The sequence below is a fragment of the Salvelinus namaycush genome, unplaced genomic scaffold (genome assembly GCF_016432855.1).
Source record: "Salvelinus namaycush isolate Seneca unplaced genomic scaffold, SaNama_1.0 Scaffold3, whole genome shotgun sequence".
Lineage (NCBI taxonomy): Eukaryota > Metazoa > Chordata > Actinopteri > Salmoniformes > Salmonidae > Salvelinus > Salvelinus namaycush.
Window position 1 is genome coordinate 1,044,508 of NW_024059896.1, and position 26,074 is coordinate 1,070,581.

At 41.6% G+C, this 26,074-nt stretch overlaps 1 protein-coding gene across 1 annotated transcript in view; it reads left to right on the forward strand.

The window, feature by feature from the left end:
* Nucleotides 1-672: 672 nt before the first annotated feature.
* LOC120039789 (zinc finger protein 850-like) overlaps nucleotides 673-26,074 on the forward strand; it is a 62,811-nt gene continuing 37,409 nt past the window's right edge. The window contains exons 1-3 of the mRNA XM_038985168.1: nucleotides 673-694; nucleotides 937-1,407; nucleotides 22,268-23,077. Of these exons, the coding sequence (XP_038841096.1) occupies nucleotides 673-694; nucleotides 937-1,407; nucleotides 22,268-23,077 (1,303 nt within the window). The remainder of the gene's footprint in view (nucleotides 695-936; nucleotides 1,408-22,267; nucleotides 23,078-26,074) is intronic.

A 26,074-nucleotide genomic window follows, 5' to 3' on the forward strand; every position in this document is an offset into this window, starting at 1 on the left:
TGTGGGCTCACTCACAATGTTGCCTAAGAACACAGCCATGAATAAGGAATGCCACCAACACATCCTCCGAGAGCAACTTCTCCCAACCATCCAGTAACAGTTCGGTGACGAACAATTCCTTTTCCAGCATGAAGGAGCACCTTGCCGTAAGGCAAACGTGATAAGTGGCTCGGGGAACAAAACATCAATATTTTGGGTCCAGGGCCAGGAATCTCCCCAGACCTTAATCCCAATGAGAACTTGTGGTCAATCCTCAAGAGGCGGGTGGACAAACAAAAACCCACATTCTGACAAACTCCAAGCATTTATTATGCAAGAATGGGATGCCATCAGTTAGGATGTGGCCCAGAAGTTAATTGACACCAGGGTGGATTGCAGAGGTCTTGAAAAAGAAGGGTCAACACTGCAAATATTGACTCATTGCATCAACTTCATGTCATTGCCAATAAAAGCCTTTGACACTTATGAAATGCTTGTAATTATACTTCAGTATTTCATAGTAACATCTGACAAAAATATCTGAAGACACTGAAGCACCAAACTGTGGAAATTAATATTTGTGTCATTCTCAAAACTTTTGGCCACGACTGTAGGTCGCATTCTGTATCATACATACAGCTATGAAAGTTATATATTTAGAACCACCTGCTCGATTGAAATTAAGCGACATCTATGTCTTCAGTGTCCAAGAACGGTTTAATTTTTTGTGTTCTGACTTGTAAAACAGAATGAATAAATAAGTAATGTAAACATTATCAGTAATTACCAGGAAACTCTACAACATGTGTTTTAAAATCACACCAAGATTGTTAAAACTGGCCTTAGGTTATTGAGCGATCTGATTAGGATTTACCCTCGTAGCAAGGCCGTTTTATCATGTGGAGGTTTCATTCAGATCTCAATTTTTTTTTTAAACACTGTCTTTGGCAGGAGAAAGACCAGACTCAGAGGAACCAGAGCCAGGGACGTCCAAACCACCAAGAAGACACCAGTGTTCCCACTGTGAAAAGGGTTTTAACCACTTATCGGACCTGAAACAACATGAGAGAATACACACAAGGGAGAAGCCTTACCACTGCTCCCAGTGTGGAAAGAGTTTTAGCCAGGTAGGTAACCTGAAAAGACATGAGAGAACACACACAGGGGAGAAGCCTTACCATTGCTCCCAGTGTGGAAAGGGTTTCAAATGGCCTGCGGATCTGAATTGGCATGAGAGAATACACACAGGGGAGAATCTTTACCACTGCTCCCAGTGTGGCAAGTGTTTTAACCAGTCAGGGGATCTGAAAAGACATGAGAGAATACACACAGGGGAGAAGCCTTATCACTGCTCCCAGTGTGGAAAGAGTTGTAATGATTTAGGGAACCTGAAAAGACATGAGAGAAAACACACAGGGGAGAAGCCTTATCACTGCTCCCAGTGTGGAAAGAGTTGTAATGATTTAGGGAACCTGAAAAGACATGAGAGAATACACACGGGGAGAACCCTTAACACTGCTCCCAATGTGGAATGAGTTTCAACCAGCCGGGGGAGCTGAAATGGCATGAGAGAATACACACAGGGGACTTGCTGTCTTATATTGTTGACTGATAATGATTACCTGTTTTTACCATATGAACTTGAATTGTACAAAGTATACTAAAACATATATTTGTATGTTTTTATTAGAAAACATGAATTGAATATGGAGTTTGAATATAGAGTAGGTCAGATTCCTTCTGTTTTAAATGGTCCTTTTTTAAACTCTGACACTGTGTGTGTGTCAATCTGTGTGTCATTCCTCCAGCACTGCAGATAATCAAGTGATATTTGGATGTGATGCATTTGTTCCGTTGTTTACATTTGCAATGTTGGCCCACTGATGATTTAATGAAATGAAAATGTTCACAGACTCTGTAATGCAAAATGTTAATTGTATGTGTCCACATATCTGAGTATGTGACTTGTGGCGGATGAATCAGAATTAGTTGGGTAACATAGACAATTAAGATGTCTTATCTGCATAATATGCTGATGTGATATCAGAGAGGGGAGAGGTCAGGCTTGTCTTTCACATGTCTCTGGTGCTATGCAGAATATCAGGAAGGGAGGGAACATTGTCTTCATATGTGAATGTATCTGTTAAACTATGTGAAGGGATGGTGTGATTAATGGGGAACCAATTACTGGTTTCCACAATGTCTGTGCGCAAGTCACTCCCTCCTTTGGCATTGGGGGGAGGTGTATGGCAGTGTCTGGAACCATTGCATGTCCTCTCTGATGTTGCACTTATCCTGGGATAGTGTATGACCTAGAGGCTCACTCCCCTCAGTGAGCTTGTCCAGGAGTGGGGTCAAGAAGGGGTTTTACTTGAGATGGGAGTATTTAGAGTTGACAATTGAGTTATGCCATTGGATGAGTTGGTGTTTTTGTGCTATGAAGTACTAGGAACGAGATTAGAACCTTGTTTTAGGGACCAAACTGAACGATAATTTATAGTGAATGCTCTCTGGCTACGGGATACTCCTTTCTCATTATAAAATCTCACTTTGTGAACTGTTCCTAATATCTGTGGTTTATGTCGACTAGGGGGTGGATCTTTGCTATAAAAGATCTCAGTAGCCATTGTGTTGCCACTCAACGGTTCATTAGAAATAGTGAATTGTTGAAAGTCATTGCAAAGATCTTCTTATTAAATATGTAGTTTAAGTATAACTCTGATTGGTGTGTGAAGTTTGTCTCTCCTCATTTGGTAACACAGACATTAACCACCACAGACTAACCTTGTGAAACTGACCTATTATAATCTCCTGTTCCTGGGAGTATCATCCTGTGTTGCAAACCAGCTGCACCTGCATCCTTGTATGAATAATATCCCTCCCAGGAACAGGAAACTATAAAGATATGTGCCCATCACCCAATGCTTCAGGAATTCAGACTGTCTACACTGCGCTGTGTAACTGTTATTCTCTCTGAGCTCAGAAATAAAGAATCTTGGTTTGACTTGGACTCCAGCAGATCCTTATTTTATAATATCCACCACAACTCTCCCACGGATTGCTGTTTATCATTTTCTCAATGAAGAGTTCTTTGTTTTACTTTCCAATAAACATTGTTTCCACGTCAAAATAAAAAACATCTTTAACATAATGAACCTTCACTATCTTCATCCCTAAACTAGCAACATTAACTATTGTCTATTGTTATTCTCAGCAACCTTCCTGGCCATATGAAATCCTAGCTAAATACAATGTTCCCTACCAGTTTTCATGTCTTTGGTTATGCAAACATTTGTTTATTTAATTATATTTCTCATTGAGATTAATATATTTTGAATTCTGTATGGGTCACGCATTGCTTTGGTCATATGTTCCCTTATGGGTCAATGATTTTAATTAGAATATAGCAATTATGCTTTCTCCTCAATCACTTACAGTTTCTTTGGAAAGTATTCAGACCCCTTGACTTTTTCCCATTTTGTTATGTTACAGCCTTATTAAAAAATGTATTAAATGAAACAATTTCCTCAGCAATCTACACACAATACCCCATAATGACAAAGCGGAAACAAGTTTTTTATACATTTTTGCAAATGTTTTAAACACAAAACAATGATTTACATAAGTATTCAGACCCTTTGCTATATGAGACTCATAATTGAGCTCAGGTGCATCCTGTTTCCATTGATCATCCTTGAGATGTTTCTACAACTAGAATGGAGTCCACCTGTGGTAAATTCAATTGATTGGACATGATTTGGAAAGGCACACACCTGTCTATATAAGGTCCCACAGTTGACAGTGCAGATCAGAGCAAAAACCTAGCCATGAGGTTGAAGGAATTGTCCTTAGAGCTCCGAGACAGGATTGTGTTGAGGCACAGATCTGGGGAAAGGTACCAAAACATTTCTGCAGCATTGAAGGCCCCTGATTTAGCCCCCTGCAGTAAAAGGTTATTCACAGAGTTAAATGATCTGTTTAAGTCATTAGTAAAGGGCACATCGTTAAGAATACAATTATCTTTTTTTTGTGGTCTATATCCTCTCAATCATTTATTCCTTCATAAACAGAAAACGTTTACCTAAACACAACATGTGTGCAAGGGCCCCTCTAGGTTCACAATCTCTTGACCATTAAATCTGGATAGCTGACAACTATTTTTTAAAGGGTAAAAGTGATCTGTTTAGGTCGTCAGTAAAGGAAGTATAGTTAAAGAGTACAATGACCCTTCCATAGAGGATGGTGTGAGGCCTCTGGGGCTTATTTTGGGGGGGTTGACTGAGACATCCCTCGGACAGTCTTTTATGGGGGGTAAAATGTATCTGTTTAGGTCATCAGTAAAGGGGACATCTTAAAGATTACAATGATCCTTTCAAAGACAGACATCCCAAGGACCTCCCCCCATAACTATTTTTAAAAGGGTAAAAATTATCTCTTTAGGTCGTTAGTAAAACATATTTTTTGAAAGACACCTTGGGGTCCAGGTTGTTAGTTATTTTGTGTACATGTAACCGATGTGAAATGGCTAGCTAGTTAGCGGTGGTGCGCGCTAGCAGCCTTTCAGTCGTTGACGTCACTTGCTCTGAGACATTGAAGTAGTGGTTCGCCTTGCTCTGCAAGGGCCACGGCTTTTGTGGAGCGATGGGTAACGATGGGTGACTGTTGTTGATGTGTGCAGAGGGTCCCTGGTTCGCGCCCGGGTTTGGGCGAGGGGACGGACGTAAAGTTATACTGTTACAATCATATAGTTCCCCTGTGTGCAAGGGCCCCCCTAGATTCACAACTTCTTGACCCTTAACATTCCCAGCCAAGGGGAGAGATAGAGGGAGAGAAAGAGAGAGAGATATATTTCATTGAAGGTAAATTACATTTTCTTTCAAACCTTTTATTTTATTCAAAAACTTTAGTAGTCATTTAAACATACATATTACAATTATTAAAGTGTACTATGTAATATTAAATACTAAATTATGTCACTAATGTTTTTTTACTAAAGAACTTTATATAAATCATACATGTTATTATAACATGTAGCAACCCCACATAACAACAACATGGTAGCAACATGACATGGCAGCAGCACAACTTGGTAGCAACACAACATAACAACAACATGGTAGCATCACAACATGGTAGCAGCACCACATAACAACAACATGGTAGCAACACCACATAACAACAACATGGTAGCAACACAACATAACAACAACATGGTGGCAACACAACATGGTAGCATCACCACATAACAACAACATGTTAGCAACACAACATGTTAGCAACACCACATGACAACAACATGGTAGCAACACAACATAACAACAACATGGTAGCAACACCACATAACAACAACATGGTAGCAACACAACATAACAACAACATGGTAGCAACACCACATAACAACATCATGGTAGCAACACAACATAACAACAACATGTTAGCAACACAACATGTTAGCAACACCACATAACAACAACATGGTAGCAACACAACATAACAACAACATGGAAGCAACACCACATGACAACAACCTGGTAGCAACACAACATGGCAGCAACACAACATGGTAGCAACACAACATGGTAGCAGCACAACATAACAACAACATGGTAGCAACACCACATAACAACAACATGGTAGCAACACAACATAACAACAATATGGTAGCAACACAACATAACAACAACATGGTAGCAACACCACATAACAACAACCTGGTAGCAACACAACATGGCAGCAACACAACATGTTTGCAACACAACATGATAGCAGCACAAGACATGGTACAAACATTATTGGGCACAGACAAGAGCACAAAGGCAAGAAGGTAGAGACAACAATACATCACGCGAAGCAGCCACAACTGTCAGTAAGAGTGTCCATGATTGAGTCTTTGAATGAAGAGATGGAGATAAAACTGTCCAGTTTAAGTGTTTTTTGCAGCTTGTTCCCGTCGCTAGCTGCAGCGAACTAAAAAGAGGAGCGACCCAGGGATGTGTGTGCTTTGGGGACCTTTAACAGAATGTGACTGGCAGAACGGGTGTTGTATGTGGAGGATGAGGGCTGCAGTAGATATCTTAGATAGGGGTGAGTGAGGCCTAAGAGGGTTTTATAAATAAGCATTAAACCAGTGGGTCTTGCGACTGGTATACAGAGATAACCAGTTTACAGAGGAGTATAGAGTGCAGTGAGGTGTCCTATAAGGAGCATTGGTGGCAAATCTGATAGCCGAATGGTAAAGAACATCTTGCCGCCCAATGTATCCTACCATGACAATATCCAACCCAACTACATGTGTTTCCACTATCATGTATCCTACCATTACTATATCCACCCAGCTCCATGTGTTGCCACTATCATGTATCCTACCATGACTATATCCAACCCAGCTCCATGTGTTGCCACTATCATGTATCCTACTTGGCTGAAGCTTTGATCCAGTGGAAGAAGTATTGAGGAGCAGGGAGGTTAAAGGTCACTTCAGGACACAGCTGTTACTCTACACTATCCCTAGATAATCCAGTAATGAGAGAATATGAATAGAATATTTAGGGCCCTATAAAATCCATTTTCTTTTCTTTTTTAACCTAATTCCATTTTCTCAGTTTTTCCAGGTTTCACATTTGTCCCTGTTTTTCTGTTTTTCTCTCTAAATCACACTGTTAATAGAAAAACAACTATATTGGATGTTCTAAGTCCCCAACAATACTTAAACCACATCAGGAGACCACTTTTGAAGTCTGAGAAAAATCTAAGAAATTTTCATTTTTGTGCGTAGATACCCGTTAATTCAAGTGGCACCAGCAAGAGCCTTGCTTGGTTGGTGGTGTCTCTGTAGCACACATGTGATTGCAGAGTTTGCTGAACAAATCACAACAGGATTGATGCAAATAATCATGATATCATTATGCCAGGTAGGCATAGACTACTTTGTAGTTAACATTTAATTGACAAGGTTTTTGGGAAAGCTTTTCCATCAACCAGAAGATGGTTGTCATTAGCATAATCGCCCAACAGCTAAACATAATGGTCGACAAATGCACTCAGACAGGGGCATTTCAGGGCTTTTTCCTCTTCAGAAAGTTGAAGGAAAATACAAATCACTTAGGCTAATTTAGACGACTTGCAGGCAGGGGGTTCAGAACAACTATGACATAAAAATGAAAACTCTTTAATCTGTCACCTAATCCTACCTAATGGAGTAAAGTATTGGCTGTAAGAAGTAAGAGAAAACATAACATCTGTTTTTTTATTTCTTATTACCTCTCATGACATTGCTTGCAAGAATAAACATTGTAATTAATATTTTTCCAATCTGCGTTACCCACTCCAGTCAGCAGATGGCGATTTGAGTCTTTCAGGTGATGCTGCTTGCGTGACGTATAATCTAGTGGACGGAACTGGAGGCTTCTTCAACAGCGACAAAAGGCTTCTGATTCAACCAACGTGGTGATTTGCTAGCGAACCTAAAACCGAAACATTGAAGCGCTTTAGACCAATCTTGTGTATTTTACTCTTAGTGTTTTGAATATAATTCTGTTTACTTATCTACTAGTTCATTTAAACGTAATTTGCTTGTTAAATTTGTAAATGTGTTAAATTGATAATGCACTAGGCTAATCGCCCAGAGCATGAGCTCACTAAGCTCGACGGAGAAAGAAGCTCTGATGAAAGGAGAGGAAGAAGCTTTCAGGATGAAAAAGGAGGAAGAGGAAGCTATCACATTGAAAGAAGAAGAGGATGATATTACAGTGAAAGGGGAAGATGGGAAAGAGGTTGTCAAAGTGGAAGAGGAGGAGGTAGAAGCTTTCAGAATCAAAAAGGAGGAAGATGCCATAACAATGAAAGAAGAGAATGTAGTGAAAGAGGAAGAACCTTTTAGAGTAAAAGAGGAAGAGGAGGCTATCTCAATAAAAGAGGAGGCCGACGTTTTGGGAGTGAAAAAGGAGGAGGATGAAGATCAGATTACCAACAGTGAGTACTGTCTTAAAAACGGGCACTATGCAGTTCTTGAAATAATGTGTTGTTTTAACCGGGCATTCTACTTCAGTTCTACACTTGAATATGTTGTTCAGTACTGTGGGAATTGTTAAAGGGACAATCTGCCATTGGTACATATATTTTTGGGACTTTGATTATTGAATTCTCATTCTCCATGTGGTCTACATTAAAGTTCACCTCATCTAATATAACAGGCTTTTAAAATTCACTTAAAATATCAAAGGGATGTTAAAGGCACCCATTTTGTGGAAATGACCCTATGCATTTGCAACACAAACAATATTTGACAAAATCATGATGAAAGTGGCCATTTTACACATATTCATGCCTCTTGATTGTAATAGATGGTCATAAGTTTACCGTCTGTTTGCTGTTCTCGTTCACACAGGAGAGAGACGTGACTATCGTGGATCCTTTGGGGAGCCTCAACAACATCCTGATGCTGACGAGTCAGAGAAGAGTCTCTCCAGAACAGAACACCAGATGGTACAGCTTGGTCTGGTCTAGCATACAGCTTGCTCTATCTGGATCTGGGCTGGGTGTCTGTAATGCACTTCATGTCAACAGTGACATCAGCATCCATAATGATATGTGTCTGTGTCCCCTCTTTATGATTACCAGGACAACGCTAGCCCTTCCTCCCTCCTGGAGTCCCTGTGTCATGTCTCTCCCGGTAGCGCCTTACTGCTGGGTATGAAGAGGTTGTCTGTGCTGCTGGTGGACTGCAGGAAAACAACGGGGCTGAGTGGAACTGTGAGAGGAGGAGGAGAGAAGAAAGGATCAGATTTGACACATCAAAGTAAGTGCTGTAGTTTAGTTTGAACAAATACAATAGATCTGCCCACTGGTATCTGTTACCAGGACAACCAGCAGTGTTCTGTTTGTTGACAGGAAGATAGACTGGTATCTGTTACCAGGACAACCAGCAGAGTTCTGTTAGTTGACAGGAAGATGAACTGGTGGATATGGATGTTATGAATATCATAACACTGAAAAAGGATTCTGCCAATGAAAAGAGAGAAACCAATAGACCATATAAAACCTTGATGAAAGTTAGTTGATGAAAGTTAGGACAAAGTTCATTTCATTTCCTACTTTAACAGGTCAAATAAAGCCTGAACTCCAACATATTGACCTTAAAGAACATGGTTCATTTGGAAATGACTAACTTTATTAATAAAATGTGTAACTGATGCCAGTGTGCTGCTAACAGTTGAAATTCCTCCACTGTCCCCATACCAGGCTCAAACCAGTGATCCTCTGCTTCTCAACACACGTGACCGCTCTCCTTGAGAATAAACTCTATTCAGAGTGCTAGAGCCACACACTCACTATAGCACAATAAGGGGTGTGTATTTAACAGATGGTGAGATCAGAAACAAATCAATCAAATCAAATTTATTTATATAGCCCTTCGTACATCAGCTGATATCTCAAAGTGCTGTACAGAAACCCAGCCTAAAACCCCAAACAGCAAGCAATGCAGGTGTAGAAGCACGGTGGCTAGGAAAAACTCCCTAGGAAGAAACCTAGAGAGGAACCAGGCTATGAGGGGTGGCCAGTCCTCTTCTGGCTGTGCCGGGTGGAGATTATAACAGAACAGGCCCTTTGTTTGCTCTGTTTCAGAGCGACTCTGCTTTCTGACGAAGGAAAGCCTTTTCAACTATAAATGTATATTTGGCTGCCATTTAGGCTGCAACAACTATAAAGTGGAACACCCCCTGATCTGTTTTATGAAGGGTCACCTACGTCCAGTAGCCAAACAAGTCCCATCCTGGGATTTTTCTCTTGTGCTTGAGGTTATTGCCGCTGTTGGAGCCACTGGAAAGAGTAGAAATTAGATTTATTTAAAACTGCTTTACTTTAGCCATTATATCCGTATAATGAGCTACACCCCCATACCTTCATGAGGTTCTATAGTAGCAAGGATCTGACACCTCCGGAGGGCTTGATGGCTCAATCCACCAGAGGTATGGCTACGACATAGGCATTGTTCAAAGGCATCTCTGTTCAAGAGATCTGTAATGCAGCATGTTGTGGTGATGTACCTTCATGAGGTTCTACTGACTGGACATCACTACACATACAGTGAGTAGAGTGGGGACCTCTGAGGGATGATCCTGTCTAGACTTGGCATTGGAGAGTATATGAGCTCTATGGTAGTTGACTATATCTCCAAAGTGAGAGACTAACGAGTCACTGAAATAGAACTGAAGGTTACCTAACAGAACCCTGATTCTATGATATTCACCAGGTTACCTAACAGAACCCTGATTCTATGATATTCACCAGGTTACCTAACAGATCCCTGATTCTATGATATTCACCAGGTTACCTAACAGAACCCTGATTCTATGATATTCACCAGGTTACCTAACAGAACCCTGATTCTATGATATTCACCAGGTTACCTAACAGAACCCTGATTCTATGATATTCACCAGGTTACCTAACAGAACCCTGATTCTATGATATTCACCAGGTTACCTAACAGAACCCTGATTCTATGATATTCACCAGGTTACCTAACAGAACCCTGATTCTATGATATTCACCAGGTTACCTTTCACACATGGAAGACGGGAGCGACTATGTCCCTGATACAGGAAGTGGTCTGCTATTGGCCGTTGCTATCGGAGAGTACAGTGCCTCCTGAAAGTATTCAGACCCCTTGACTTTTTCCATATTTTGTTACATTACAGACTTTTTCTAAAAACACAATACTAAACATTTTTGTTTGATAATTTTGCTAATTTATCAAAAAATACAAAAACTGAAATATTACATTTACTTAAGTATTCAGACCCTATACTCAGAACTCTGTTCAAGCAGCAGGTTCTGCTCTGGAGCAGGTTTTCATCAAAGATCTCTCTTAAAGGAGGACTGTAGCATCTAATGATGAAACATTATGGAGTCTTAAAGGAGGACTGGGATGGGAAAGGAAAGGGGATATCTAGTCAGTCACAACTGAATCCATTCACCCTAAATGTGTCTTCCGCATTGAACCCAACCCCTCTGAATCAGAGTGGTGCGGGGGCTGCCTTAATCGATGTACACGTTATCGGTGCGGGGAACAGTTGTTGCAGGTTAACTGCCTTGCTCAAGGGTAGAACGGCAGCTTTTTTCTACAATAGAGATAGTGACCTGCGTCATAAGTCTTTGTATGGTGGATAGGCTTTCAATGGAAAAACAGGCATTTCAAAATAAAAGCATTTCCTGGGTGGATTTTCCTCAGGTTTTCACCTGCCATTTCAGTTCTGTTATACTCACAGACCTATTCCTGTTTTTGCTTTGTCATTACGGGGTGTAGTTTGTACATTTTAATGAGGTAAAAATACAATTTAATCAGTTTTAGATTATTAAAGTGGCTAGAGATTTAAACGGCTTGGAAAATTCCAGAAAATGATGTCATGGCTTTAGAAGCTTCTGATAGGCTAATTGACATAATTTGTGTCAATTGGAGGTGTACCTGTGGATGTATTTCAAGGCCTACCTTCCAACTTGACACCAGGAGAAAATCAAAAGAAATCAGCCAAGTCTGGTTCATCCTTGGGAGCAATTTCCAAACGCCTGAAGGTACCACGTTTATCTGTACAAACAATAGTACGCAAGTATAAACACCATGGGACCACGCAGCTGTCATATTGCTCTGGAAGGAGAAGCATTTTCAGTCTCCTAGAGATGAACGTACTTTGGTGCGAAAAGTGAAAATCATTCCCAGAACAACAGCAAAGGACCTTGTGAAGATGCTGGAGGAAACGGGTACAAAAGTATCTATATCCACAGTAAAACAAGTCCTATATCGACATAACCTGAAAGGCCGCTCCGCAAGGAACAACACCGCCATAAAAAAGCCAGACTACGGTTTGCAACTGCACATAGGGACAAAGATTGTACTTTTTGGAGAAAAGGACAACAAAGTCAAGGTATTGGAGTAGCCATCACAAAGCCCTGACCTCAATCCCATAGAAAATTTGTGGGCAGAACTGAAAAAGCATGTGCGAGCAAGGAGGCTTACAAACCTGACTCAGTTACACCAGCTCTGTCAGGAGGAATGGGCCAAAATTCACCTGAGTTGGGTGAGAACATTTCGTTGAGGTGATGTGACAAAGTCTCACTTCTCATGAGAACGTCGCCCACATAGATTATCGTCCCCCTAGAGGCTGCGTCTGGCATTACCTTGTGCAGAAAGATGTTGAACTCTGAGGGGGAGTTCACATACCCGAGCGGGCAACGATTGAACGTGAAGAGCTTGTTCGAGAAAGAGAAAGCCAACTTGTGTTGGTCACGAGGGTTGACAGTCATGGTCCAGAAACCGTTTGCCACGTCGACGGTGGAGAAGTTCTTGGCATTTGCCACCTTTGGCAACTCTTGGTCGAGCTGTGTCATTGGCCAACGAGACAACGGAACCAGTTTGTTGAGTTGTCTTACCGGTTGGTTTTAGAACAGATGTCAGAATCGACATCCAGCCTGAACGTTGATGTCGTCAAGTGGCAATATGGGGGTTACTGCGAATGCCTTTGACAGACAAGTAAACAGCGTACCTCCCTCGCCATCTAGGTCTAGGGAGGATGGAAGAGGCCCAATCACGGGAACAACCAGTTCAAAATCATGGAAGGAGTAATCGTTCAATGTTCCTAGCTGAGTGTGCCGAGGAATGGAAATATCCGCTTGAGTCAGATTTTGTACCAGGGGGTAAGTGGATCTAGTGGTCAGTTCCAACAGCGGGTTGCCATTGATAGTTAGCCCCAAGTCGAATAGTTGCGGAGAGGGTTGGAAGAACGCAGTGGTGCCTTCCACCCGGTATCCGGACGCCAGGTTCAGTCTTACAGAAACCTCTGTGGTTCTTGCCGGAATCATCATGGCGGACTCAGTTATCCCCTTGCAAGCTTCAGGAATAGTCTGCCCGGATGCCATTCACACCGGGTCGAAAGACAAGGCATGTTGGTTTGGCTGCGCCAAAGACCAAAGAACTTGGTGTATGGTATCGAGTTTAACACCCAATCTTACCAAAATGTCCGCTCCCACATAGACTGTATGTGGGAGGTCTGCGACAACCAGTAGGTAGTGAGATACTTCCTTGGTTACAATGCGGATCGATAGCGCACACACCCCTATTGCGGTGAGCGTCATCTGGGGAGTCGTTCCCAGTGGAAATCTAAACGTTTTCAGCACAAGGGGATGGCAGTTAGCCGTTTTCGAAATTTCGTTGAACATTTCCAAACTGATTGCAGATTTTTCTGACAAGGTTGCCAGTCTGGCATCCTCAACCATAGTGCCGTTTAGGCACACGCCCCCTATCAGAGGAGGTCGGTATGTGTCTGCTGGTGAATCACCCAAGCCACACAGGAAAACCTCATGTTCGGTTAAGTTCCGAGTTGAACTCACCTTGTCATCTGTCACCAATGGCGGACTCATGACCAAGTTCACCGGGTTTGCGGCAGATGCTGACGTCGAATGTATGATGTATGACAGGTAGCCTTGGAAGAATGCGGTGAAGTCAACAGAGTTGGCATACATATTTGTGACCAGATTTGGTTGGTTTTCCAATCCATTAGTGGTACCAAACGGTCAATTAAATCTATCCCAATAAGCATCCGTTCGATGTCAATGGTAACCGCTTTCGATGTTGAGTTTAAGTAGGAGACACTTGGTTAGTGGCGAGGTAGCTTCGGTGAAACCCCTAAGCTTCGTGTCGCAACGTTCCGTTTTCAACCAACGGTTTGTTGGGTCCACTGCCCCTTTTAGTTCATCCAGCAAGGTTTCGGATATGAGTGAAATTGTCAAACCCGAATCTATCAGAGCGTGACAGGTCAAACAAAGGTATGGCCTGTTCGAGTTGGGTTTTCTCATCATATCCCCAACATAATGGAGTGGGTTGGGAGTACCGAGCGGTTTGTAATCTGTGTCGATTTCCAAGACGGATAACTCACCTATGTGACCCAGTGGGTCCTCTATCGGAATGGGAGAGGAATCATCTGTTGCAAAGCTGCTCATCTAGAACGAGTGGTCCCTGGACAGGGATTGGAGTGGGGGCGGGGGTAATGGAAATGTTGACGTCCTCTCGAATTGCGTTAGTTTCGGCTGACTTGTTTCCTAACAATTTTACGCCTAGTTATGTTGTCCTCTTTCTCAAATTTCTTACGATGCAGTACATCTCTTATCAGAGTTTCTATATCATTTCGCTTAGGGTTTAGATCATTGTTGAACACTTTGTTGCGCTTGTTACTCTTGTGTCCTGACCCTTTGTGAGGGTTAGGCGCAGGGACATATCGGCCAAGTTGATCTCTACGGGACCTGTTAGATTGGGGACGTTCATCATAGCTATTGTTACTGCAGTGGTTGTCAGTGTGGTGGTTACTTGGTTGCCACCCCCTTTGATCGTCATCTTTTACCGCACCTGTCCCTAATGCTGCACCTTCTAATTGGAGTGATGGTTCCCGCCTAAGCTCGAAAGTCGAGGTGTCCGGGCTCTTAGCCCGGCTTGCTTTTGATGCATCAAAAGCGGTGCTTACAAGCTCTCAGAGCGTCGAGATTGGCAACCCAATGTGGGCAGTAGGGCCCAAGTAGTTGATGAAGTAGATGTTTGACAGAAACAGTTGTTTGAATGGTAATAGGTCTTCCATTCCCGTTTCAGTGAGCATGCCAAAGTAAGCTGAACGAAGCAGGTGATAGTAGGTCTGTGGGTGTTCATTTTGAGCTTGTCTGATATTGTTAGCCAACGAGCTGTCGTGTTTGCGAGTCACAGAACCACTGAATTCTATTTTCAAAACCGTGGCAAGTTTAGCGTAGTCGGGCAGGATTTCGCCACAATTTTTCTGTATATAATGGCCCATAACTTTAACACTAGCAGAGATCCTGGAACTGATATACCCTTACAGTATATTATATTCAACAATATATACAAAAATCAACATTTATATTTTCAATATTCATGTAAGAAATGTTTGAATGAAATCCAAATACTACTCATATTACAGAGCAAGTGGTAAAGATTCATGACACCCATTGTTGATTTGTAGCCTGTAGCATCTAATGATGAAACATTAGGGAGTCTTGAAGGAGAACTGTAGCATCTAATGATGAAACATTAGGGAGTCTTGAAGGAGGACTGTAGCATCTAATGATGAAACATTATGGAGTCTTAAAGGAGAACTGTAGCATCTAATGATGAAACATTATGGAGTCTTAACTTCTTATGGCTAGTGGAACCCCTCGACAACATTCCGCTGAAAAGGCAGAGCGCTAAATTCAAAAATATTTTTTAGAAATATGTAACTTTGATGCATTCACAAGTGCAATACACCAAATTAAAGCTTAACTTCTTGTTAATCTACCCATCGTGTCCGATTTCAAAAAAAGCTTTACAGCGAAAGCACACCATATAATTATGTTAGGTCAGAGCCTAGTCACAAAAACACACACAGCCATTTTCCAGCCAAAGAGAGGAGTGACAAAAAGCAGAAATATAGATTAAATTAAATGTATCACTAACCTTTGATGATCTTCATAAAATGGCACTTATAGGACTTCATGTTACACAATACATGTATGTTTTGTTCGATAAAGTTCATATTTATATCCAAAAATCTCAGTTTACATTGGCGCTTTATGGTCAGTAATGTTGTGCATCGAAAACATCCGGCAAATTTTCAGAGGCACATCAATTTACAGAAATACTCATAATAAACATGTAAAAGTTGATAAAAGATACAAGTATTATGCACAGAATTATAGATATACTTCTCCTTAATGCAACCGCTGTGTCAGATTTCAAAAAAGCTTTACGGAAAAAGCAAACCATGCAATAATCCGACTACGGCGCTCAGACACAAGCCATGCAGATACCCGCCATGTTGTTGAGTCAGAAATAGCGTTTTAAATATTCACTTTGATGATCTTCATCAGAATGCACTTCCAGGAATCCCAGTTCAACAATAAATGTTTGTTTTGTTCGATAAAGTCCAACATTTATGTCCAAATACCTCCTTTTGTTAGCGCGTTTGGTAAACAAATCCAAACTCACGAGGCGCGGGCAAGTCCAGGCGAAAGTTTGGATGGAAAGTTCAAACATGTATATTACAGTTCGTAGAAACATGTCAAACGATGTATAGAATCTATCTTTAGGATGTTTTTAACATAAATCTTCAATAATGTTCCAACCAGAGAATTCCTTTGTCTTTAGAATTGCAATGGGACGCAAGTCGCTCTCACGTTTAGGCGCGTGATCAGCTCATGCCACTCTGGCAGACCTCTGGTTGAAACAGCTCTCATTCCCCCCTCCTTCACAGTAGAAGCTTCAAACAATGTTCTAAGACTGTTGACATCTAGTGGAAGCCTTAGGAAGTGCAATATGACCCCATAGACACTGTACATTCGATAGGCAATGAGTTGAAAGCTACAAACCTCAGATTTCCCACTTCCTGGTTGGATCTTTCTCAGGTTTTCGCCTGCCATATGAGTTCTGTTATACACACAGACATAATTCAAACAGTTTTAGAAACTTCAGAGTGTTTCCTATCCAATATTACTAATAATATGCATATATTAGCTTCTGGGCCTGAGTAGCAGGAAGTTTGCTCTGGGCACACTTTTCATCTGAACGTGAAAATGCTGCCCCCTTGTCCCAAACAGGTTAAGTACTGCAGTGCATCTCCTCCTCATGGACTGCACCAGATTTGACAGTACTTGCTGTGAGATGTTACCCCACTCTTCCACCAAGGCACCTGCAAGTTCCCGGACATTTCTGGGGGGAATGGCCCTAGCTCTCACCCTCTGATCCAACAGGTCCCAGACGTGCGCAATGGGATTGAGATCCGGGCTCTTCGCTGGCCATGGCAGAACACTGACATTCCGGTCTTGCAGGAGATCACGCACAGAAGGAGCAGTATGACTGGTGGCATTGTCATGCTGGAGGGTCATGTCAGGATGACCCTGCATGAAGGGTACCACATGAGGGAGAAGGATGTCTTCCCTGTAACGCACACCGTTGAGATTGCCTGCAATGACAACAAGCTCAGTCTGATGATGCTGTGACACACCGCCCCAGACTATGAAGTGAGGAGGACCTGCCTTTCAACAGGCTACAAGCCCTTAGTCCAGCCTCTCTCATTCAATTGCGGACAGTCTGAGCTAGAGGTCGACCGATTAATCGGAGTGGCCGATTAATCGGAATGGCCGATTAATTAGGGCCGATTTCAAGTTTTCATAATCGTAAATCGGTATTTTTGGGCGCCGATTTGCTGAATTTTGTTTTTTTATACCATTAATTAACTTGGCAAGTCAGTTAAGAACACATTCTTATTTTCAATGACGGCCTAGGAACGGTGAGTTAACTGCCTTGTTCAGGGGCAGAACGACAGATTTTCACCTTGTCAGCCCGGGGGATCCAATCTTGCAACCTTACAGTTAACTAGTCCAACGCAATAACGACCTGCCTCTCTCTCGTTCCACTCCACAAGGAGACTGCCTGTTACGCAAATGCAGTAAGCCAATGTAAGTTGCTAGCTAGCATTAAACTTATCTTATAAAAAACAATCAATCATAACTACTAGTTAACTACACATGGTTGATGATATTACTAGGTATTATCTAGCGTGTCCTGCGTTGCATATAATCTGACTTAGCATACAAGCATACAAGTATCTAAGTTTCTGACTGAACGCTGGTAGGCAGAAGCAGGCGCCTAAACATTCATTCAAAAAGCACTTTCGTGCGTTTTACCAGCAGCTCTTCGTTGTGCGTCAAGCATTGCGCTGTTTATGACTTCAAGCCTATCAACTCCCGAGATGAGGCTGGTGTAACCGAAGTGAAATGGCTAGCTAGTTAGCGTGCGCTAATAGCGTTTCAAACGTCGCTCGCTCTGAGCCTTCTAGTAGTTGTTCCCCTTGCTCTGCATGGGTAGCGCTGCTTCGATGGTGGCTGTTGTCGTTGTGTTGCTGGTTCGAGCCCAGGGAGGAGCGAGGAGAGGGACGAAAGCTATACTGTTACACTTGCAATACTAAAGTGCCTATAAGAACATCCAATAGTCAAAGGTTAATGAAATACAAATGGTATAGAGGGAAATAGTCCTATAATTCCTATAATAACTACAACCTAAACTTCTTACCTGGGAATATTGAAGACTCATGTTAAAAGGAACTACCAGCTTTCATATGTTCTCATGTTCTGAGCAAGGAACTGAAACGTTAGCTTTCTTACATAGCACATATTGCACTTTTACTTTCTTCTCCAACACTTTGTTTTTGCATAATTTAAACCAAATTTAACATGTTTCATTATTTACTTGAGGCTAAATAGATTTTATTGATGTATTATATTAAGTTAAAATAAGTGTTCCTTCAGTATTGTTGTAATTTTCATTATTACAAGTAAAAAAAATAATAATCGGCTGATTAATCGGTATCGGCTTTTTTTGGGTCCTCCAATAATCGGTATCGGCGTTGAAAAATCATAATCGGTCGACCTCTAGTCTGAGCACCGATGGAGGGATTGTGCGTTCCTGATGTAACTTGGGCAGTTGTTGTTGCCATCCTGTAGGTACCTGTAGGTGTGATGTTCGGATGTACCGATCCTGTGCAGGTGTTGTTACACGTGGTCTGCCACTGCGAGGGTGATAAGCTGTCCGTCCTGTCTCCCTGTGGCGCTGTCTTAGGCGTCTCACAGTACGGACATTGCAATTTATTAACCTGGCCACATCTGCAGTCCTCATGCCTCCTTGCAGAATGCCTAAGGCACGTTCACGCAGATGAGCAGGGACCCTGGGCATCTTTCTTTTGATGTTTTTCAGAGTCAGTAGAAAGGCCTCTAGTGTCCTAAGTTTTCATAACTGTGACTTTAATTGCCTACCGTCTTGTAAGCTGTTTGTGTCTTAACAACCGTTCCACAGGTGCATGTTCATTAATTGTTCATTGTTCATTGAACAAGCATGGGAAACAGTGTTTCAACCCTTTACAATGAAGATCTGTGACGTTATTTGGATTTTTACGAATATTCTTTGAAAGACAGGGTCCTGAAAAAGACCCGTAATTTTTTTTGCTGCGTTTATTTTGTATATGTTTTATGTTGAAAAGTGTTTTTTTCTCAGAAATAAATGAACAACTCCAGGTGAAAGACAAAGGCCATAGCTGTAATAAAATAACAAATTAACTGGCAAAGCAGCAGAGCGAGGCCCGCATCCAGCAACGTCACGAGTCACGTTTTGCAGCTGTTTCAGTACAGCACTACAGGGAGAGGGAAAAAATCCACTGGACTAGTTTCAATGTATGGAATCACTTAGGAGTTTCTGGATTTTGGGTAAACTTCTCCTTTAAAGCATCAGACTCCATAGTAATTCATCATTAGATGCTACAGGCCTCCTTTAAGACTCCATCATGTTTCATCATCAGATGCTACAGTCCTCCTTTAATGCAGCTGGTGGCCACACCAGATACTGACTGTTACTTTTGATTTTGACCCCCCCCCCCCACCACTTTGTTCAAGGACACATTATTCAATTTCAGTTAGTCACATGTCTGTGGAACTTGTTCGGTTTATGTCTGTTATTGAATCTTGTTATGTTCCAACAAATATTTACACATGTTAAGTTTGCTGAAAATAAACGCAGTTGACAGTGAGAGGACGTTTCTTTTTTTTGCTGAGTTTAGATTGACGAGGGGGGGAAAACAATTGAATCAATTTTAGAATAATGCTGAAACTTAAAACTTCTCTGGGATATGTGGGACGCTAGCCTCCCACCTGGCCAAAAGCCAGTAAAAATGCAGTGCCAAATTCAACTAAAATACTATAAATATCAAACTTTCATAAAATCACACATGCAATATACCAAATTAAAGCTACACTTGTTGTGAATCAAGCCAACATGTCAGATTTCAAATAGGCTTTTCGGCGAAAGCAAACGATGCTATTATCTGAGGATAGCACCATAGTAAACAAAGAGAGAGAAGCATATTTCAACCCTGCAGGCGTGACACAAAACGCATAAATAGAAATATATTTCATGCCTTACCTTTGACGAGCTTCTTTTGTTGGCACTCCAATATGTCCCATAAACAGCACAAATTGTCCTTATGTTCGATTAATTCCGTCGATATATATCCAAAATGTCCATTTATTTGGCACGTTTGATCCATAACAACACCGGTTCCAACTTGCGCAACGTGACTACAAAGTATCTCAAAAGTTACCCGTAAACTTTGCCAAAACATTTCAAACTACTTTTGTAATACAACTTTAGGTATTTTTTTACGTAAATAATCGATAAAATTGAAGACGGGATGATCTGTGTTCAATACGGGAGGAAAACAAACTGTAGCTAGCTTTCTGGTCACGCGCCTCTATCTAACAGTACACTTCAAGTTACCCTCATTCTGGATGGCCGTACTTCTTCATTACGCAAAGGAAAAACCTCAACCAATTTCTAAAGACTGTTGACATCCATTGGAAGCGGTAGGAACTGTCCCTTAGAAATCTGGATTCCCAATGAAAAATAATTGAAAAGAGAGTGACCTCAAAAAAAACTAAATCTGAATGGTTTGTCCTCGGGGTTTCGCCTGCTAAATAAGTTCTGTTATACTCACAGACATGATTCAAACAGTTTTAGAAACTTCAGAGTGTTTTCCATCCAATTCTACTAATAATATGCACATCTTATCTTCTGGGGATGAGTAGCTGGCAGTTGAATTTGGATATGCTTTTCATCCAAACGTGAAAATGCTGACCCCTATCCTAGAGAGGTTTTTAACGAATGCACTGTGTGTGTGTATACTGAACCAAAATATAAACAAAGATTTACAGTTTATATGAGTCAGTGATTTTAAATAAATAAATGAGGCCCTAATCTATGGACTTTACATAACTGGGCAGGGGCGCAGCCATTGGTGGGCCCTGGAGGGCATACGCCCACCCATTGCGGAGCCAGGCCCAGCCAATCAGAATTCGTTTTTCCCCACAAAAGGGCTTCATTACAAAGAGAAATACAACTCGGGTGGCTGGTCTCAGACGATGTGGAGGTCCTGGGCTGGCGTTGTTACATGTGTTCTGTGGTTGTGAGGCCAGTTGGATGTACTGCCAAATTCTCTAAAATGACGTTGGAGGCGGCTTCTGGTAGAGAATTTAACATTCAATTGGACTGCTGAGGACTGGGGTAAAGTCATTTTCTCTGATAAATCCCCTTTTCGATTGTTTGGGGCATCTGGAAAAAAGCTTGTCCGGAGAAGACAAGGTGAGCGCTTCCATCAGTCCTGTGTCATTGCCAATGGTAAAGCATCCTGAGACCATTCATGTGTGGGGTTGCTTTTCAGCCAAGGGTGTGGGCTCACTCACAATGTTGCCTAAGAACACAGCCATGAATAAGGAATGCTACCAACACATCCTCCGAGAGCAACTTCTCCCAACCATCCAGGAACAGTTCGGTGACGAACAATTCATTTTCCAGCATGAAGGAGCACCTTGCCGTAAGGCAAACGTGATAAGTGGCTCGGGGAACAAAACATCAATATTTTGGGTCCATGGCCAGGAATCTCCCCAGACCTTAATCCCATTGAGAACTTGTGGTCAATCCTCAAGAGGCGGGTGGACAAACAAAAACCCACAAATTCTGACAAACTCCAAGCATTGATTATGCAAGAATGGGCTGTCATCTAGGGTTGTGGCCCAGAAGTTAATTGACACCAGGGTGGATTGCGGAGGTCTTGAAAAAGAAGGGTCAACACTGCAAATATTGACTCTTTGCATCAACTTCATGTCATTGCCAATAAAAGCCTTTGACACTTATGAAATGCTTGTAATTATACTTCAGTATTTCATAGTAACATCTGACAAAAATATCTGAAGACACTGAAGCAGCAAACTTTGTGGAAATTAATATTTGTGTCATTCTCAAAACTTTTGGCCACGACTGTAGCTCGCATTCTGTATCATACAGCTATGAAAGTTATATGTTTAGAACCACCTGCTCGATTGGAATTAAGCGACGTCTGTGTCTTGAGTGTCCAAGAACGGTTTAGTTTTTTTGTGTTCTGACTTGTAAAACAGAATGAATAAAAAAGTAATGTAAACATTATCAGTAATTACCAGGAAACTCTACATTTGTTTTAAAATCACACCAAGATTGTTAAAACTGGCCTTAGGTTATTGAGCGATCTGATTAGGATTTACCCTCGTAGCAAGGCCTATTTATCATGTGGAGGTTTCATTCAGGTCTCTTTTTTTTAAAACACACTGTCTTTGGCAGGAGAAAGACCAGACTCAGAGGAACCAGAGCCAGGGACGTCCAAACCAACAAGAAGACACCAGTGTTCCCACTGTGGAAAGTGTTTTAGCCATTTAAGTAACCTGAAACAACATGAGAGAATACATACAGGGGAGAAATCTTACCACTGCTCCCAGTGTGGAAAGGGTTTCAGCCGGCAGGCGAATCTGAAAAAGCATGAGAGAATACACACAGGTGAGAAGCTTTACCAGTGCTCCCAGTGTGGAAAGTTTTTCAGCCAGTCAGGGGAGCTGAAATGTCATGAGAGAATACACACAGGGGAGAAGCTTTACCATTGCTCCCAGTGTGGAAAGTGTTTCCCCCGGCCGGGGGTTCTGAAACGGCATGAGAGAATACACACAGGGGAGAAGCCTTACCACTGCTCCCAGTGTGGAAAGAGTTTTCAAGATTTAGGGAGCCTGAAAAAACATGAGAGAATACACACAGGGGAGAAGCCTTACCACTGCTCCCAGTGTGGAAAGCGTTTTAGCGATTTAGGGAACCTGAAAAAACATGAGAAAATGCACACAGGGGAGAAGCCTTACCATTGCTCCCAGTGTGGAAAGAGTTTTAAAGATTTAGGGAGCCTGAAAAAACATGAGAGAATACACACAGGGGAGAAGCCTTACCACTGCTCCCAGTGTGGAAAGAGTTTTAGCGATTTAGGGAACCTGAAAAAACATGAGAAAATGCACACAGGGGAGAAGCCTTACCATTGCTCCCAGTGTGGAAAGTGTTTCCCCCGGCCGGGGGTTCTGAAACGGCATGAGAGAATACACACAGGGGAGAAGCCTTACCACTGCTCCCAGTGTGGAAAGAGTTTTAACGATTTAGGGAACCTGAAAAAACATGAGAATACACACAGGGGAGAAGCCTCACCACTGCTCCCAGTGCGGAAAGAGTTTCAACCAGCCGGCGGAGCTGAAATGGCATGAGAGAATACACACAGGGGACTTGCTGTCTTGTATTGTTGACTGATAATGATTACCTGTTTTTACCATATGAACTTGAATTGTACAAAGTATACTAAAACATATATTTGTATGTTTTTATTAGAAAACATGAATTGAATATGGAGTATGTCAGTTTGAATATAGAGTAGGTCAGATTCCTTGTGTTTAAATGGTCCTTTTTTAAACTCTGTGTTTGTGTTTATCTGGGTGTCTTTCCTCCAGCACTACAGATATAAAGTGATATTTGGATGTGATGCATTTGTTCCGTTGTTTACATTTGCAATGTTAGCCCACTGATGATTTAATGAAATGAAAATGTTCACAGACTCTGTAATGCAAAATGTTAATTGTATGTGTCCACATATCTGAGTATGTGACTTGTGGTGGATGAATCAGAATTAGTTGGGTAACATAGATAATTAAGATGTCTTATCTGCATAATATGCTGATGTGATATACTTGTTATTAGAATGTATCCCTTCGGACTCTGGTGATGGCAGTTGCACTTCTTCCCTCAGCTGGGGCTCAGTCACCTGGGACCCAGAGAGGGGAGAGGTCAAGCTTGTCTTTTACATGTCCCTGGTGCTATGCAGAATATCAGGAAGGGAAGAGGACAGGAGGGAACATTGTCTTCATATGTGAATGTATCTGTTAAACTATGTGAAGGGATGGTGTGATTAATGGGGAACCAATTACTGGTTTCCACAATGTCTGTGCGCAAGTCACTCCCTCCTTTGGCATTGGAGGGAGGTGTATGGCAGTGTCTGGAACCATTGTATGTCCTCTCTGATGTTGCACTTATCCTGGGATAGTGTATGACCTAGAGGCTCACTCCCCTCAGTGAGCTTGTCCAGGAGTGGGGTCAAGAAGGGGTTTTACTTGAGATGGGAGTATCTAGAGTTGACAATTGAGTTATGCCATTGAATGAGTTGGTGTTTTTGTGCTATGAAGTACCAGGAAAGAGATTAGAACCTCGTCTTAGGGACCAAACTGAATGATAAATTATAGCGAATGCTATCTGGCTACGGGATACTCCTTTCTCATTATAAAGTCTCACTTTGTGAACTGTTCCTAATATCTGTGGTTTGTTATGTCGACTAGGGGGGTGGATCTTTGCTATAAAAGATCTCAGTAGCCATTGTGTTGCCACTCTCAACGGTTCATTAGAAATAGTGAATTGTTGAAAGTCATTGCAAAGATCTTATGATTAAAGATGTAGTTTAAGTATAACTCTGATTGGTGTGTGAAGTTTGTCTCTCCTCATTTGGTAATACAGAAATTAACCACCACAGACGAACCTTGCGAAACTGACCTATTATAATCTCCTGTTCCTGGGAGTATCATCCTGCGTTGCAAACCAGCTGCCCCTGCGTCTTTGTATGAATAAAGTCCCTCCCAGGAACAGGAAACTATAAAGATATGTGCTCATCACCCAATGCTTCAGGAATTCAGACTGTCTACACTGCGCTGTGTAACTGTTATTCTCTCTGAGCTCAGAAATAAAGAATCTTGGTTTGACTTGGACTCCAGCAGATCCTTATTTTATAATATCCACCACAACTCTCCCACAGATTGCTGTTTCATCATTGTCTCAATGAAGAGTTCCTCGTTCCACTTTCCTGGGTGCAAGCTTCCACTGGTTGAATAAACGTTTCCACGTCATTTCAACAAAACACCTTTTGTTTCATGGACTTGCAACCTAAATCCAATGACAGGTGACATTTTATGTTGATTTCATGTTGAATTGACTTTAGTTGACGACTCAAAGAAATGTAAATAGAAACTAGATGTTGAACTGACGTCTGTGCCCAGTGGGCTGGTTTGAATAAGCGGCAGGTGTTGGATCAATATCCACCTTAGTAGCTGTTTCCATGTAATTTGCAACAGATGTTCATGTGAATATTCTAAAATCTGCATTACACAATATATGCATTTTTCCACAAGAAATGTTTTTATCAGACAGACTTATTGCTGATCAAAGGCTTTACGAGACCAAAAAATACTTTTGCTGTTGAATTCCCATGTGCCGAATGGAAAAATACAAGTTAAAACCTCTTTGGGATATGGGGGCGCTGTTTTCACTTTGTAAAAAATCGTTCCCAAATTAAACTGCCTCGTACTCAATTCTTGCTCGTACAATATGCATATTATTATTACTATTGGATAGAAAACACTCTCAGGTTTCTAAAACCGTTTGAATTATATCTGTGAGTAAAACAGAACTCATTTTGCAGCAAACTTCCTGTCAGAAAGTGAAAAATCTGAAATCGAGGCTGTGTTCCAGGGCCTCCCTATTCATTTGCTTGAAATCTATGGATAAACATGCACTTCATACGCCTTCCACTAGATGTCAATAGGCAGTGAGAGGTGAAATGGAGTGTATAGCTTGATCTGAGGTCAAAAGAGAGCTCTTGGAATGACATGACCCCAATTTCCTTTGTTCAGGAAGGCGCGGGAAGGAACTCTGGATTGCCTTCTGAAAAGCTTTCGTTATAGACGGCTATTATCTCCGGCTTTGATTGTATTTGATAAATGTGATAATATCATCGTAAAGTATGTTTTTTCAATATAGTTTTATCAGATTATTGAAAGTTTATCGGGAGTTTTGGCGTGTTCCGTTCTCTGCGTTTGGTGACGATGGACAGCTTCGCGCCACTTGGCTAGCTTTGGTTGCTAATTTGACAGACGAAGAGGACATTCTAAATCCAAACAACGATTATTCTGGACAAAGGACCCCTTGTACAAGATTCTGATGGAAGCTCAGCAAAAGTAGGACCCATTTATGATGTTATTTCGTATTTCTGTCAATGTTTAGTATTATTTTCCGCCCTGATTTTTGTCGCTGTCTCGCTATAACGTAAGCTGTATGTCGTACTAAAGTTATTTTTAGAAT